General features: G+C 39.9%; 1 protein-coding gene across 3 annotated transcripts in view; it reads left to right on the top strand.

Annotated features, from left to right (window-relative positions):
• Positions 1-13,824, top strand: part of CDH8 (cadherin 8) — a 156,147-nt gene extending 142,323 nt beyond the window's left edge. For all 3 annotated transcript variants that reach the window (XM_064386818.1, XM_064386817.1, XM_064386821.1), the window contains 2 exons: positions 9,601-9,852; positions 11,763-13,824. In XM_064386818.1, coding sequence (XP_064242888.1) covers positions 9,601-9,852; positions 11,763-12,256 — 746 coding nt within the window. In that variant the 3' untranslated portion in view covers positions 12,257-13,824. The remainder of the gene's footprint in view (positions 1-9,600; positions 9,853-11,762) is intronic.
• The last annotated feature ends 1,220 nt before the right edge of the window (positions 13,825-15,044 follow it).

Genomic DNA, 15,044 nt, shown 5'->3' with positions numbered 1-15,044 from the left:
ATATCAGAATGTCTTCCCAAAGTCATTATCATGCTGCCTGTGTGCCCAAGGGCAATGTTACACCATAACATTTCAGTTCTTCAAATTACAAAAAGCTAATACAACTCTTGATGACATTTACAAAAATGTATAATGGCACTCCTTTCAGGCCTCTCACAGAAATTGTTCTCAGGGAACTTCAAGGGAGTTCTGCGTGTATAAGAACTGCAGGATCTGGCACTTTTTACTATCAAATCCACATTTTTTTCTTCAGTGGCACCAGCTCAAGAAAATGTTAAGTCAGAATTGTTTTTAATTTATTTTTCTGACTTAAAATGCCCCGGCCAACATAAGCTGTATTTAACTTTCAATGCTCTTTGGCAGAGAGTCCACATTCTAAATTTCTTTTCATAGGAAGTAGTTATGTCAGAGTTATAAACCTCTGAAAATTGGCATTTTGTAATGGAAGTGCTGACAAGACCTTTATTACACCAGTACAAAAAGGCAGCATTCCAATAAATGCTGGTTGCTGTTTTTATAGTCTGCTGGTTGCTTTCTGCTGCTATATTTCAAAGTGGACATTATGTAAAAAGTAAGTGGTGTAATAGAAATACACTAGGGCTGGAATTTGGCTTTTACTGTTACAACAAAACTTCAATATGGTTGATAGGTCTGATTACAGATTTAGTTTTTAAGGGCTGGTGTATGATTTACTGGTAAATTGCTTTAAATCCCTACCAAGCCCCTGTGTATATTCAGCACAGAATTGGAATGGAAAAGGTGATAATCATGGCATGGAGAAGTGGATGTTAAATTACTTAAATGGCAAGAACACATCACATCTTACACTCAAAAGGTTGCTACTTGAGTTTTATGTTTTTTACTGTGATATTGAGAGTTTACATTGTAGAAAGAAAAATTCACTTTAAACATCCATGATTGTCTTCGTAGTCCCCAGGTCTGTGAACTTTTCCAGACCTGGAAGTCATTGACGTAAGAATTTGAGGATGTGTGTGAAGTGAGGAAGGTGAAGAACATGGCTGGGAATTCTTGGAACTTTTCCATCACCTACCAAAATCACTCTGAATTTCACTGAACCTGGTGGAGATTTAGCTCTACTCAGAAGAGAACAGCAGGCAGTGTAATGTTTAAAGCTGTACCTGTCCCTGTGGCCTGAGGGGCTCAGATCCCTGTCTGCCACCACCTTCTCCTCCCACACTGCATTTGTTAAGTAGGTATTCATAGAAAGATTGAGAATCCATTATCCCTCCAAAGAAAAGCAGATGGCACAGCCTTGGGATATCTTGGCTTATTTATTTATCCTTGCAGTATTTTTGTTGGAATCTGGTAGTATAGTACTGCAAAATTCTTGGTTCAAATGCAAAATATAGGCATTATTTTATCAAAGTGCTGTAAAACACCGTATCACTTTCTGAAACTTTTTGGTTAAAATAACAACAGAAGAGAATTAACTAGAATATGTAGATTTCAAAAATGATCCATCAGTCTATGCAAATTGCTGTGTTAATAATGTATTTTTAATGCTGAGCACATTTGACAGCCATTTCATCTCTCTTTCTAAACCAGAGCTTGGCAAGCTGCATTAATTCTTACACTTTACAGATGTACCATTCAATGCACGTGCCACGCAGTGATGTGATCTGAATGGAGCAAAGCATGTCAAAGCAGGGGCATTATTAGTAAACAGCTTTGTGACTGGCTGCTGGGATACAGAAGGGAAAGAGGAGGGGCAAAAGCCAGTGCTGGTTTAGCACATCTCACACCTCACTGCCCTGGATTTGCTTCCAATTATGGGAGTGGCAAGCCCAAGTGGCATGAGGGGTTTGGAAGAGATGAATGGACAATCCAGAGTCAGTGAGGTTCAGTCAGATGTGCTGGGTGCAGTTCAGACAAGGTGGAGCTTAAACAGACTCAGAACCCAAAATTTCCTGCTTTGGCTTGCTCTATGTGTCTGTAAATTGAAAAGAGAGAGGGGTACCAGGTCCTAATTATTTCTCTACTCCATTAACAATAAAACTGGTATTATTTCAGACTCAATGTGTTCTACATCATTATTTCTTCAGCGGGAATTTTCTGTCCTATCTTCAATGAGTTAAAAAACCAAGGTACAAAATACAGGAGCTGCTGCTAGACTGCAAGGGACCATATAGTTATGTTTGATTGTAGCTCTGCTGGCCTAAAGGTCAAAGGAAAGTTTTAGAATACTTAAGAGACAATTATCTAAAGTTCAGACTTTTCCAAAGGAATAGAACTAGAAATTATACAGACTATTATCTAAAGTTCACATTTTCAAAGGAAAAAGGTAGGAGGAAATGCTTATTCATCATCACTTTGCTGTTAATTCTTCTGGCTATTTTTTTCCTTCTGTCAAGAATTTATTTACTACAAGTTCTGTATTACACAGTAGTGCTAACATAATTATTCCCCTTTCCAAGAAATTTTAACATATGAGAATGATGTATACACGATTAAATATTACTTTGCTCATGATTCAAAATTCCCAGCAGTACTTTTTATTTCTGCAAAGGACTACATGGAAATGTGTTTAGGGTTTTTTATTCATTAGTTGATTCAGCTGCTCAGTTCTGGCGTAAACTGTTATTATTTAAGCCAACTGGTAAAGAGGAGAAAATAATCAAAGATACAAAATATATGACATTTTCCAATTATTCTTCTACCAATACATTTTCTCACAAGAAATACTTTTTCTTTCTCTGTGTTCTTATTGGTGTTTTAAGAGATTGCAGAAACTTCAGGTCTATAAAAAAACCAAAAACATTCAAGCATTTGTTAATTTGTCATAAGAAAGCTTTGTGAATTGCCATTAAATATGCCAGTAAGGAATGCAGCTTGGTATGGGGCAGGAAAGAGAATTTGATCAATCAGCTGAATTTTTATGACAAAAAGTTTTTTCTTCTGAACCTGATGTCTGCTATCAAATTTGATAGCAATCACCAGTCTGCTTTTTTGAAGACATCACAAATTTTTTACATTTATGAAAAGCAGGTCAGTTTGGAATACCTGTGAAGGTTTCAGTGCCCATATGATTTGGCCATCATAAATCAGCAAAAATATACTGTAAAAAACAGCCTCTCTTCATTTTTAGATGATTTTGTAAGCCTTCTGTTTGAACAGAACATTTATGCCTTTACTATACAGATTAGGCAAAGGGTCCTTTTCTTGTACACTGCTGCTCAAGAGGATTTTGTTTCAGACAGTCATCAAGGAAGGCCTGGTACAGCTGTAAAAATACACATGACACAGTTGTATGTATATATAGATATATCAATATACATACATATATGTATATGTCATCATAAAAATGTATTTTTTATAAATACAGGCATGTTGAAAACACTGAGTTAAATAATGAAACAAAATAGTTATAGCAGTTCAAATGAAAAAATAGTTGGTTTTTTTTTTCAGCTACTAACTATTGCCAAATTTATAACATACAAACTTATAATTGTACCCTTTTAATCAAATATTCCTTTAAAACGTGTTTCAGCCTAAGGCAGAAAAATAAAAAAAAAATTTGCCTTACATGGGTTTCTCATAAAGCATATTAATTTCATTCTTTTGGAAGCAGGAAACTGATGCTTCCAACTTGTACTAAAGTGGAGCCTGAAACAAATAAATCAGTTTTTCGGCTCAGGGCCCATTTGTGAGCAGTGGCTTTTTAAAAGGTGAGCATGGATGAGGGTGTGCTTGGAGTTGTCATTTGTGCTTCTTGTGGTGGATCAGAAAGGAGATCAGGACTATTCTTTCCCAGGGATTTTGTAATTGCAAAAGGAAAAGAAAGACATTTCAAAACAAGAGCACGTGGGACTGTGGGCAGTGACTTGTCAGGGCTGCAGTCACTGGGTTTTTCCTGCAGTGCAGTCCTACCAACCTAAAAAGGTGTTATTTGTAAATCTTTTCATAGAAAGAAAGTATGACTGAGAAATTATTCAAAAAGAATAATTATTAAGATGACTTATGCAGTGACTTTTTGAGACACCTCTGTGTCTCTTGACAGTTTTATTCTCAGGCTCTAAAAAGGGGATTGGAATCTTGCTATCATCCATCCATTTCTCTGTCATTAGGTTTGAATTCTGAAGAAAAAGAAAAATACCAATGTTCAAAATGATCTTTTAAAAATCTGTGTTTGACATTGTAAGGTTTCCACTAGAGAATATTAACTATTACAAGAGGCACATGCATATTAATTATGGTCATTAATGGTTATACAAAGCTGAAATGGCATCAGCATTCTCTTGAATGATCTTTTCTAGTGCCTTTGCAGCTAGTTGCTGAGTGTTCTAGAGCTCACATTCCTTCAAATGTCATGTGCTCTGGTTTTCTGCCTGTATTTTGCTAGTTTCCACTGAAACCTTGATGATAATAATTCAATTGCTTTGTTATTTCAAGTTTGGGGTTTTTATTTAAGAATAGATGCTACTTTTGAACAGAGATTGGAGATGAATGAACTGGCCCTGTCTTTTCCTTATCAGAAAAAGCAGGGAGTGTCACAGTAAGGATATTCCTGCTGCTCTTCTACTTGTGTCAAAGAACTCTATTTTACAGAGAATCCAAGATTTAAAAATGTACACAGAATGATAGCTCTAATAAACAGGAAGAAATATATATTTCTGTCATTCTGCTGTTTCCAGCAGTAGAGTTTCCAATTAAAATTCCTTCTTCACATAAGTAATATATCCAGCATAGATAAGAACTTCTACCACAAAGTCCTTAATACCATTAATTATTTGATCTTTCTGAGGACATTATAAAAGGGATAAAAAAAGAAAGGCAGAATTCTGTAGGTGTAAGGTAGCACAGCAGGGAACTCCACTGATCTCGACATATTAGAGATTGCAGGAGAATTAAAGAATTGCACTAAAGTGTGCAGAAAAAATGACACTTAGATGCAAACTCACTGCTTCTGATTTTTACTTTTGTTCTGTTCTTTTATTGTCTGTCTTACAATTGCAAGATGCATTCTTGCACAAAGTGGGAGATGAAGGGGTTGACTCCCGCCTGCTAATTTCACATCCTGATTGCTGTTGATGCCATTAAAGTCACTCGTGTCCAGAAAATCCTGAAGTAGCTTTGTATTAAAATGATTGCATTTACATTTTCTCAAAATCGTTCATCCATGAGCCTCAAAAGAGATCTGGGAGATTTGAGAACAGTTGGGGAATGTGCAGAAAGCACTTTGCCCTGGGGTAATTGCTGTGGTTATGCAAACTACCTTTGTCTAGAAACCACACTGGACATCTTTTAAAGACCTTCTGCACTGTCATCCTTTGTTCCAGCTGTGAGGGAGATATTCCCAAAACAGTCCCTTTCATGGTTATTTCAAGAATCTGCTTGTAAATTGCAGAGACTGAGAGAGCCAGGGAGCTGAGCCACCAGGTTTTTTTACATGTAAAAGAAGGCAGAAGAGAGCTCCAGCTCTGAGCTGTATTTGTGTGTGCCCAGAGCTGTGTTTCTCTGACCTGACACTGATGCTGTGAGAGTTACTAAGATTTTCCACCATTCCTGAAGGCTGCAGGACAGGATGCAGCTCCTGGTCCATCCTGGGTGGTGGGTCCATCACCAGGGAGAGGGCATTTCACAGGGCTCAGGCATTTCCATGAACTTCTCCAGCCCCTTCCCCACAGAAGGGCACAGAATTCCTGGAGACTCATTCTGGTGGAGAATGTCAAAGCCCCTCCTGGATGTGCCTCCCTGGCTGGAGGAACACTCTCAGTGGCTCTGTGCCTGTGGCAGACAGCTCAGAGCTCTGTGAGCAGAGAGCTTTGGGGCTTTTCTGCACGTGCTTTTCCTTGTTTTGCTAAAAGCACCAGGAATAATTAAACAACCTGAGCAGTGCTGTAATGAAGGATCAATGGGTTAATTGGGAAGATGAGGGAAGGTGATTGTCCCCTCCCCTGCTGAGCACCTGCTGCCAGGTTTGTTCATGCAGCAGTGCTGGAGGCTGTTCCTGGAGGAGATTCCTGATGTTTTGGCAGCTCTGGGAGAGGGGAATGTCCACAGAAAGGAGAAAACAAATCAGATAAATCGAGTTTATTGCTGATCAGCTGCTAGGATTTATCTTCAAGTTCTAGGAACCAACTAAAATGTTGACTCAGGGAATCATTGCTCTTCACTCAAGAGCCACATCTCCAGCTACACCAAGGTATATTTATTTTAAGACATAGCAATGAAGGGGAAAGTATTTATTGCTAAACAAAATTCCTAAGTCAAATGGAAGGCTTGCCACCCATTGGTAAAACAATTTGGTAATTTCATTTTGCTTTTTCTATTTTCTGCTTGTTAGTTTCTTTTCTTTCCAGGCATAACATGTTCATTTTAGTCAAACATGGTTTCTAACAAAAAACAAGCAAACAAACAAAAAACCCCAACCAACAACAAAAAACCCAACTAAACAAGCCATCTGTAAGAAAATAAAGTTGTTCTCTTCTTGTTGTTTGACATCTCTTCTGAATAATTCTGACTGTCCAGCCATTGCAACTTATTTCGCACTTAACTAACAGTTAATATCCCAAATACTTTGCATCTCTTTTGCTTTCTCTCCTTACTTCTGAACTTGAATTGATAACCATTACTGGTACCAGGTGGTTTCTTGGTTTCTTGCACTCAGCAAAACTTCACTGATGAGCACTTTATTTTCTCCATCTCTCCTCCCTCCCACTTTTTCTGCCCCCTTCTATTTGTCTCTTTAGAGTACACCCTTCCTTTTTTTACTCGGTTATGCTCTGGTTTTGGCTTATTAGAATTTTCTGCAGCAGACAGGATGGCAGTGAGCCTCTCAGGAGGAAGGAAGGGATCTGAAGCTGTTCCCAACAAGTGCAGCTTCTCTTTTTTAGTTCCTTCCTAAAGCAGGTGCCTTCCCTCTTTTGCATATCTGTAAAGTGCAGGGCTGTTGGGCTCAGCAATCAATGCTGTGCTCCAGCTTGGACAGAGAAGGACTGCAGCAGGTTCACAGGAAGGAACAGGCTGTATCAGTACAGATTTTAGAGCACTGTGATATAGAACTGTAAAAGTCTCTGGAGTTCCAAATAAACGACTACAGATGTGACACCTCTGAGTGGGATTTGTCTCAAAGAAAGAGCTGGAAATTGAGCATCATAGAGTTATTTTCTCCTTTGAAAGGTTAAAGCAAAAGGATTAAGGATGCAGCTTATGCTGGGATATTTTTAATTTTGCAGGAGAATGACAGCAGACAGATGAATTTATTTTCCAGTATTTGAAAACAGGGAGGGGTGCCGAGGGGGAAAAGAAAGCTATCAGATCAAAAAAGGAAACTTTTGCACATCACGCAGTCACTCTCACTTTGGTAAAATTCTACACACCCATATTCAGGGAAACTGAACTACTGGATTATTTTCCCAACATAACTTTTCCCTTTTTGTCCTGCAGAGAACAAGAATGGCACTGGAAGTGGTTTAACTTTCACATGTGTTAACACCTCTGGCACACCCAGCCAAGGAGGAGTGCAGGTTTTGTTCACTTCCAAATGTGTGGAAGTGAATTGTGTGTTAATTATGTGTGTGTTAATTACTGGCTTCAAACACACGTGGCTTTTCCACTGCAGCACACTGGCACATGTGGCACTGGGTGTCATCAGGGACTTTGCTCCTATTTGAGTTGTCAGAATTCTTAAGAGCTTAGACCTGAAATTTGTCTTCAGTAAACACATATGCTTCCTTTCATTTTAAAAAGGGCACAAGGAAGAACTAGACTATTTATTTAGCTCCAGAGTGCCATCAGTTTTGATGTGACTGTTTCCAACTGGAAAAGATAAAACCTCAGGATTCCTGTGGGGGGAAAAAAATTATTAGGAATACTTTTTGTTCTGCAAAGTGGCCATATTTATTCTGCTTTATGAAGGAGTTAATTTTTAGCTTGACCTTCACATGTTGTATAATCTAAATTTATGAAAAATACTGAAATGGTTACATCATCTGCAATATAAATTATAGGAAGAACTTCTCTAGGCCAAGTAAACGTGATTGGTAGGTGATTCTGCTGTGGAAAATTATAGAATCACAGAATGTTTGTGTGGGAAGGGACCTGATCTTCAGGAGAAGCCTATTGTCATATGAGAACTCCCAGTGTTTTCTTTCCTTACATGGAATGACATTTAGCATTGCATGTGTCCATTTTAGAGCATAAAATATCAGGAGGCTTACTTTTGTTCATGACACATCAGGAAAATGAACCTCAACTCCTCCTTCTAAACAAGAAGTGCAACTTTATTTTTAAATTGTTACTGGATTCCACAGCAACACTCACATGTGCAGACACACACACACACACACACTCTCACATTACTCTTCTTTGTGCCTCTGAATCACTTTTTTTTTAAAAAAACCCCCACAAACAGCAAACTAGTGCAAGTCAACATGCACTCTGTTAGTATAATTCCTAATATTGAACTATTATTTTATTCCACAGAATAAACCAGTTAAAAGTTAGAGATTATTTAAATATACAAAAAAATCAGAATTTTCTGTATTTGACATGCCATGAATCATGGTTTATACCTGAGCACTATGACACATACAAGATTATTGATATCTGATATGTGTGTGTTTATAACTGTCTAGAATCTGTAATTTTTATAACTATGCAAATTAAAATCTGTATGATTGCCCTATGAAAAATCAACTTGTAATAATTTGGTGAACTGAGAACTGAGTGAGTCTGAGAGATTTCACTGTGGAACTCTATGGCTGTGTAGGACGCCATGCAGTCAGATGCCTCTACATATTTCCAAAATTAACTTTCTGCATATGTGTGCAGAGGTAAGACTTTCTAGAGTAATTTCCTGTCTGTCTCCATGGGAGATACAGCCTGGTTTGCTTTCTTGTCTTCATGGATGACAAATAAATATTTGGACCACTTAAAATTAGACCCATAACTTTTAATGCATTTAGCTTTTCTTTTGTCTTTACATAAAAAGGAAAAATCTTTTATAGCAGTGGAAAATGCGTACTTTTGGTTATAAGGCAAGGAAGATTTGTGTTAATTGGTGAATATACTTTAAGTCTGGGTTTCTTTAACATCTCATTTCTCTCTTGTTTTACTGGCTGGATTTTTATGACTTTGTGACTTGAAAAATTGTGGTGAATCTTGATGGGAAGATATTTGCAGTGTTGTATGCAGAGGAGAAGTAAGGGATCAGTATCTTCATACCATGTGACACAAGAAAATGTGTATATTGCACTTCTTAAGGCAGCTGGACAGAAAGGGGAAACATTTCTGTGCCACGTGCTGCTGGCTCGAGGAGATCATGGAATGTTTGCACTGAGGTTCCTGAAGGCACGGAGGAAGAGCTGTGTGCTGAGATGCCGCCATTTTCACAGATTTCACAGAATGACTAAATTGGAAGAGACCTTAAAGATCATCAAGTCCAACCCAGCCCTAACACCTCCACTAAACTATGGCACCAAGTGCCACATCCAGTCTTTTTTTAACACATCCAGGGATGGTGACTCCACCACCTCCCCGGGCAGCCATTCCAGAACTTTATCACTCTTTCCATGAATAAGTTTTTCCTAATTTCCAACCTAAATTTCCCTTGACGCAGCTTGAGATTTTGCCTTGCAGATAACACCCTGAGCATCCTGGCCAAGCACAGCGGCTTCAGCCGGCAGAAGCAGGAGGTGTACCTGCTGCCCATCGTCATCAGCGACAGCGGCACGCCACCCATGAGCAGCACGGGCACGCTGACCATCCGCGTGTGCGGCTGCAGCAGCGACGGCACCGTGCAGTCCTGCAACGCCGAGGCCTACGTGCTGCCCATCGGGCTCAGCATGGGCGCCCTCATCGCCATCCTGGCCTGCATCATCCTGCTGCTCGGTGGGTGCTCGCGGCACGGCCTGTGGCACGGCCTGGCCTGTGGTATGGCCTGTGGCATGGCCTGGCCTGTGGCATAGCCTGTGGTATGACCCAGCCCATGGCATGGCCTGGCCTGTGGCACAGCCTGTGGTACAACCCAGCCCATGGCACAGCCTCGCCCACAGCGTTGCCTGCAGTACAGCCCACGGCATGGCCTGGCCCATGGCATGGGCTGCAGTACAATCCAGCCCATGGAACGGCCTGGCCCATGGCACGGTCTGTGGTATGACCCATCCCATGGCACGGGCTGCAGTACAACCTGGCCCATGGCACGGTCTGTGGTACGACTCAGCCCACAGCACGGCCTGGCCCACGGCACAGCCCACATCACAAATCCCCCCGTGTCTGCCAGCTGAGAGGAGGTGTGGGGTTCAGAAAGGAGGAGGGACAGTCCAGTCCAACACTACGTGCAGCAGCACTGACAGTGCTGCCAGTAGGACTGAATCCCTCATGTCCTAAGAGCTGGACAGCAGCAGTGGGCAAAAGCCTGTTCTGAAGTAATCACACACAGGAGTCACAGAATAAACAGGGGTGGAATGGAAGCTGAAAATCACATTGAGGTGTTGAGCAGCAAGGTGAACAAAGTGTGGGCTACACCTGATGGAAAATGGATCTGTTGTATATTCTAAGACTTGTGTGAATCATGGAATCAGAGAATGTCCTGAGCTGGAAGGGACTCATAGGGATCATTGACCCATCTCCTGTCCCTGCAGACCCCCCAGCAATCCCCCCTGGTCATCCCTGGCAGCGCTGTCCAAACGCTCCTGCAGCTCTGGCAGCCTCGGGGCTGTGCCCATTCCCTGGGAGCCTGGGCAGTGCCAGCACCTCTGGGGAAGCAGAACCTTCCCCTTATGTCCAACCTGACCCTGCCCTGGCCCAGTTCCATCCAGCCATTCCTGGGTGCTGTCCCTGGCCCAGAGCAGAGCTCAGAGCTGTCCCTACAGGCCCAGGGAGCTCTGCCCTCAGCCCTTCTGCTGAAGCTGACCCAGCCCAGTGCCCTCAGGCACTCCTCAGGTGGCCCCTGCAGGCCCTTTTCCAGCCCAGGCTCCCTCCTTTGGATGCCTTCTTATAGCTTTATCTCTTTCCATTATATATATATATTTGTATATTTCTATTAGGAGTTTATTCTGGAGTGTAATGGCACAAGAGACACTAAAGCTTTACAAGATAAGCACTGTGGTATATTTTAATAAAGCATACAACATTTGTATACAACATCAAGCAAGTGAGGGAGAGAACAGTGAAAAAACAGTTCTATTTCTGCACTTTGCAGCTTCACTTTGTGACTGAGATTTACATCAGTAACTGGGGTTTAAGCATTAAACTGCAAAACCAAGCATAACCCATCTCGAGTTTTTTATGCATCTGTCCATGATTCTGAAAGTGAGCTGAACTCTTTCTATCTCACTCTCTTTTTAGTTATATAATAGGAGTCTCTTGCAGCAGGTAGAAAAAACACTGATTTCCTTCTCCCATTAGGGCTATGTTTTCAGAAAAACATTCTCTGATATTTGAAAACACCATCCCTAATGTAGATCATTATAGATTATGTTAATAATGGTAGCCAAACTTCACTTCCAAAGGGAAAAGTCAAGGCTCGAAATTAGAAGTATGGGAAATCTTATTGCTTCTATAAAATTGAGCTTTGGATGTAAATAGGAGCTGATAATCAAAGACTAGATGACTAATCAGAGCTTCTGATCCAATTTCCTTCACGTGAAGTGCATTGAAGTCGTAGGTCTTTCGGCTTTTCACCCTTATTACTCCCAATCCCACAAAAAGCAACCTCTCACCTTCTCCAGCTGCACTCACCATGTGGTGTTCGGGTTGGAAGTGTTTTGCCTAATCAGCTTGTGGTGCTGTCTTTTCAGTCATTGTGGTGCTGTTTGTGACACTAAGAAGACACAAGAATGAGCCTCTGATCATCAAAGATGATGAAGATGTGAGGGAAAATATCATTCGCTACGATGACGAAGGCGGTGGAGAGGAAGACACAGAAGCCTTTGACATTGCAACTTTGCAAAATCCGGATGGAATTAATGGATTTTTGCCTCGTAAGGATATTAAGCCTGATCTTCAGTTTATGCCCAGGCAGGGTCTTGCACCTGTTCCTAATGGTGTTGATGTTGATGAATTTATTAATGTAAGGCTTCATGAAGCTGATAATGATCCCACAGCTCCGCCATATGACTCTATCCAGATTTATGGCTATGAAGGAAAGGGGTCAGCGGCTGGTTCCCTTAGCTCCTTGGAGTCCTCCACATCAGACTCAGACCAGAATTTTGACTACCTCAGTGAATGGGGTCCTCGCTTTAAAAGACTCGGAGAACTTTACTCAGTCGGAGAAAGCGACAAAGAAACTTGACAGTGGATTACAAACTTTTCCCCTGTTGACTTAATGATCATGTAATATTCTAGGGCCACTGCTGTTAGTTAAAACTAATGTGGCTTTTTGTTTTAGAGGCAAGTTTAGCGCCAGTCATCTATAAAATCAACTACATTGTAATGTTGAACCAAAAAAAAAAAGTATATGTTAGGAGGTTAAGTCTTGTGGAGTGTGAAGTAAAGTATGTGGAGTGTCTAGAAGTCTTTGGATATTTGATATTCACTTGACCACTCTGAAGATGGAGATTTGGATCTTTGATTATCTTCAGTGAATTGAAAAGAACAAAAAAGAAATTGGTGCTCTCTTAGGAAATGGACTTGCAGGGATTTGCTGTTGAACAGTAGCTCCTGCCCAGTATGTGTAAAGCTAAAGGTTTGTTTCTGCATTGCCAACAAAGATCCCGCCACAGAAATGTTCAAAGCAATATCTTGGTCTTCTTAGCAATGCTGAGCAGAAATAGCATTGCCAATTCCTACTGGCTCCTACTGTGCAGTGACCATCCATTGTACATACAGTAATTGTTGGCCACGCCACCACAGACTGAATATCATCTTTAAATATTGTGTCAAGCCTTAAAATATTCACATGTTCTTAATCCATTCCAGTGATGGGTAATAAATACTACTAATGTGTAGAGATTCAGAGGCAGGGCTGCAAAACTTTGCTTCACAAAAGGATCTTTTTTTCTAGAAGAAGGATCAACCCTGTGCTTCGTCTTCTGAAAGAAAAAAACTGTGAAATGGGATGGACTTACATAAATGAAAGAATTGCTGATTTTATTGCTAAAGATCGAATTTATTTGTTTAATCTTTGAAATAAATATTTTATTGATGTCCATTACTGCTTTTATTTATTAAGACTGATAATCTATAGAGTAAGATTATGAAGAAAACTAAATTATATCAGTTAGATTTTTTTTTCTATATATAATGAATGTTTCATACATGTACATTTTGAAAAGAAAAATGACAAATTGTTGCAGGTTAAAGCAGTTCCCTGTCCATTTGCAGTAGCTGAATTTTAAGAGAATGCTGGCAGAAATTAAACATTGCCAGAGAAAACTTTTGACAGTTTTATATCTTCTTCATAAATCTAGTACCTGGTGTTTTTAATACAAGCACAAACAGCTGGAAGTAAACTGGTTCATGTGAATATTTAAACTATAGACTTTTAGAAATCCACACATAACACAGTACAGTAAAAAAACCATGCTTATAGTTCTCCACTGTATTAGAGCAGGAACCAGTGTGTACATAATTTTACTGCTTCTGTTATTAGCATTTTTTTTCTATAATATTCATAGTGATGCACCAGGGCTCTTGCACACAGAGAAAGAACACTAGAAGCTGCAAGCATACTCAATTTGTAATGCAAACTTGCCATTTAGAAGTAGCAATTGTATAAGAAAACTACGTATTACATGCAAATCATTTTAATTTTCTACTTTGTTTTGAAGCTATATTATTGTTTGTTTATTTACTCCATGTATTGTATTCAGAGAAACTCCTGTATTGTTTCCTACTTTGTGAAATATATTTTTATAAATACTTTTCTTGTTATTGCTTTTCTTTCAGGTTTACCTGGGCACTGCAGAAATGAATCTGCCGGAATAACTTCAGTTTTTGGAGGAATGTAGTTTCTTCAAAATCATTTATTTATTAGTTGAATACAGACAAAATAAAGAAAAGAAAAAAAGGAGAATATTTGAAATATTTGACAGTGATTGCAGAATTTTGACAGTGATGGGAGCACAAGAGTTATGAGAGTCTGATTCACTGCACCATGCTGAAAAATAACCTCACATGATTTTTGTTAAAGCATTGCTGGTTAAATCAACCCACTGACTTAAAGCTGCTCAATAACACTTATTCTGCAAACAAAGAATTCTTAACACATCACCCCCACTTTTGCCTGTGTTTCAGATGGTAACACTGACTGCTTTAGCTGCAGCACAGCTCGGTTCAATGACTGTAGTCTGTAGGCAACTAATACATTAATACCACTTTGATATATATTATAAAGATTTTATTGAAATTCATGAAGTACCCACTACATTTAAGTTACACTGCAAAACAAAAATGCTTTCGAATAATTGAATCTAAAACTTTTGGCAAAACACTGATCTAAACAGTGAAGTCCTCTAAGGGTAGGAAAGGAGATATCCTGGAGATTTCAATGAAATCAAACATATTTCTGTAACTCACTACAAGAAAAACCAAACACACTCTTACTCATCACTTGCTCTGGCTGCCAGGCTGTTCTGAGAAGATCCAACACCAGTTTAAACAGGAAAGGGACTGGGAACTGAGCCAGTTTCTGTGTACATCCCAGTGCTGGGAGCCAGGGAAGGCGCTGTGAACATGGATCATGGCTTTGGCTGGGGCCACCTCAGTGTTCAGGGCAAGGCACTCTCTGGGTTAGAGGCTGCACTGGAGAATTTAGCAGAGCTCTTTTGTAGGAAAACTCACAAATGGAAAACCTTTTGATTGCCTTTCTGATTGAAAGTTCCATCTGAGACCAGGACAGTGCATTCAGTAATAAGATTTCCAGGAAAAAAAATCCCATCACTGGCCCTGCAGGAGAGGCAAAGCATGACAGAAATCTCATCATTGTCAGTCAAAAAGAGATGGGAGTCACTACTGCTGGGCAGAGCTCAAAATTCGGCATTTCTACAGCTCTTAAATGGGAATAGCTACAATGCAAAGGGGAGAAAAGGAATTAATGAATTTCTGACCTGTCAATAGAGATATGCTGTTTGTGGTGTCAT

The sequence above is a fragment of the Passer domesticus genome, chromosome 12, assembly GCF_036417665.1.
Source record: "Passer domesticus isolate bPasDom1 chromosome 12, bPasDom1.hap1, whole genome shotgun sequence".
NCBI lineage: Eukaryota > Metazoa > Chordata > Aves > Passeriformes > Passeridae > Passer > Passer domesticus.
Note: the sequence above shows the minus strand (reverse complement) of the source record. Positions and strands in the feature narration are given on the sequence as shown.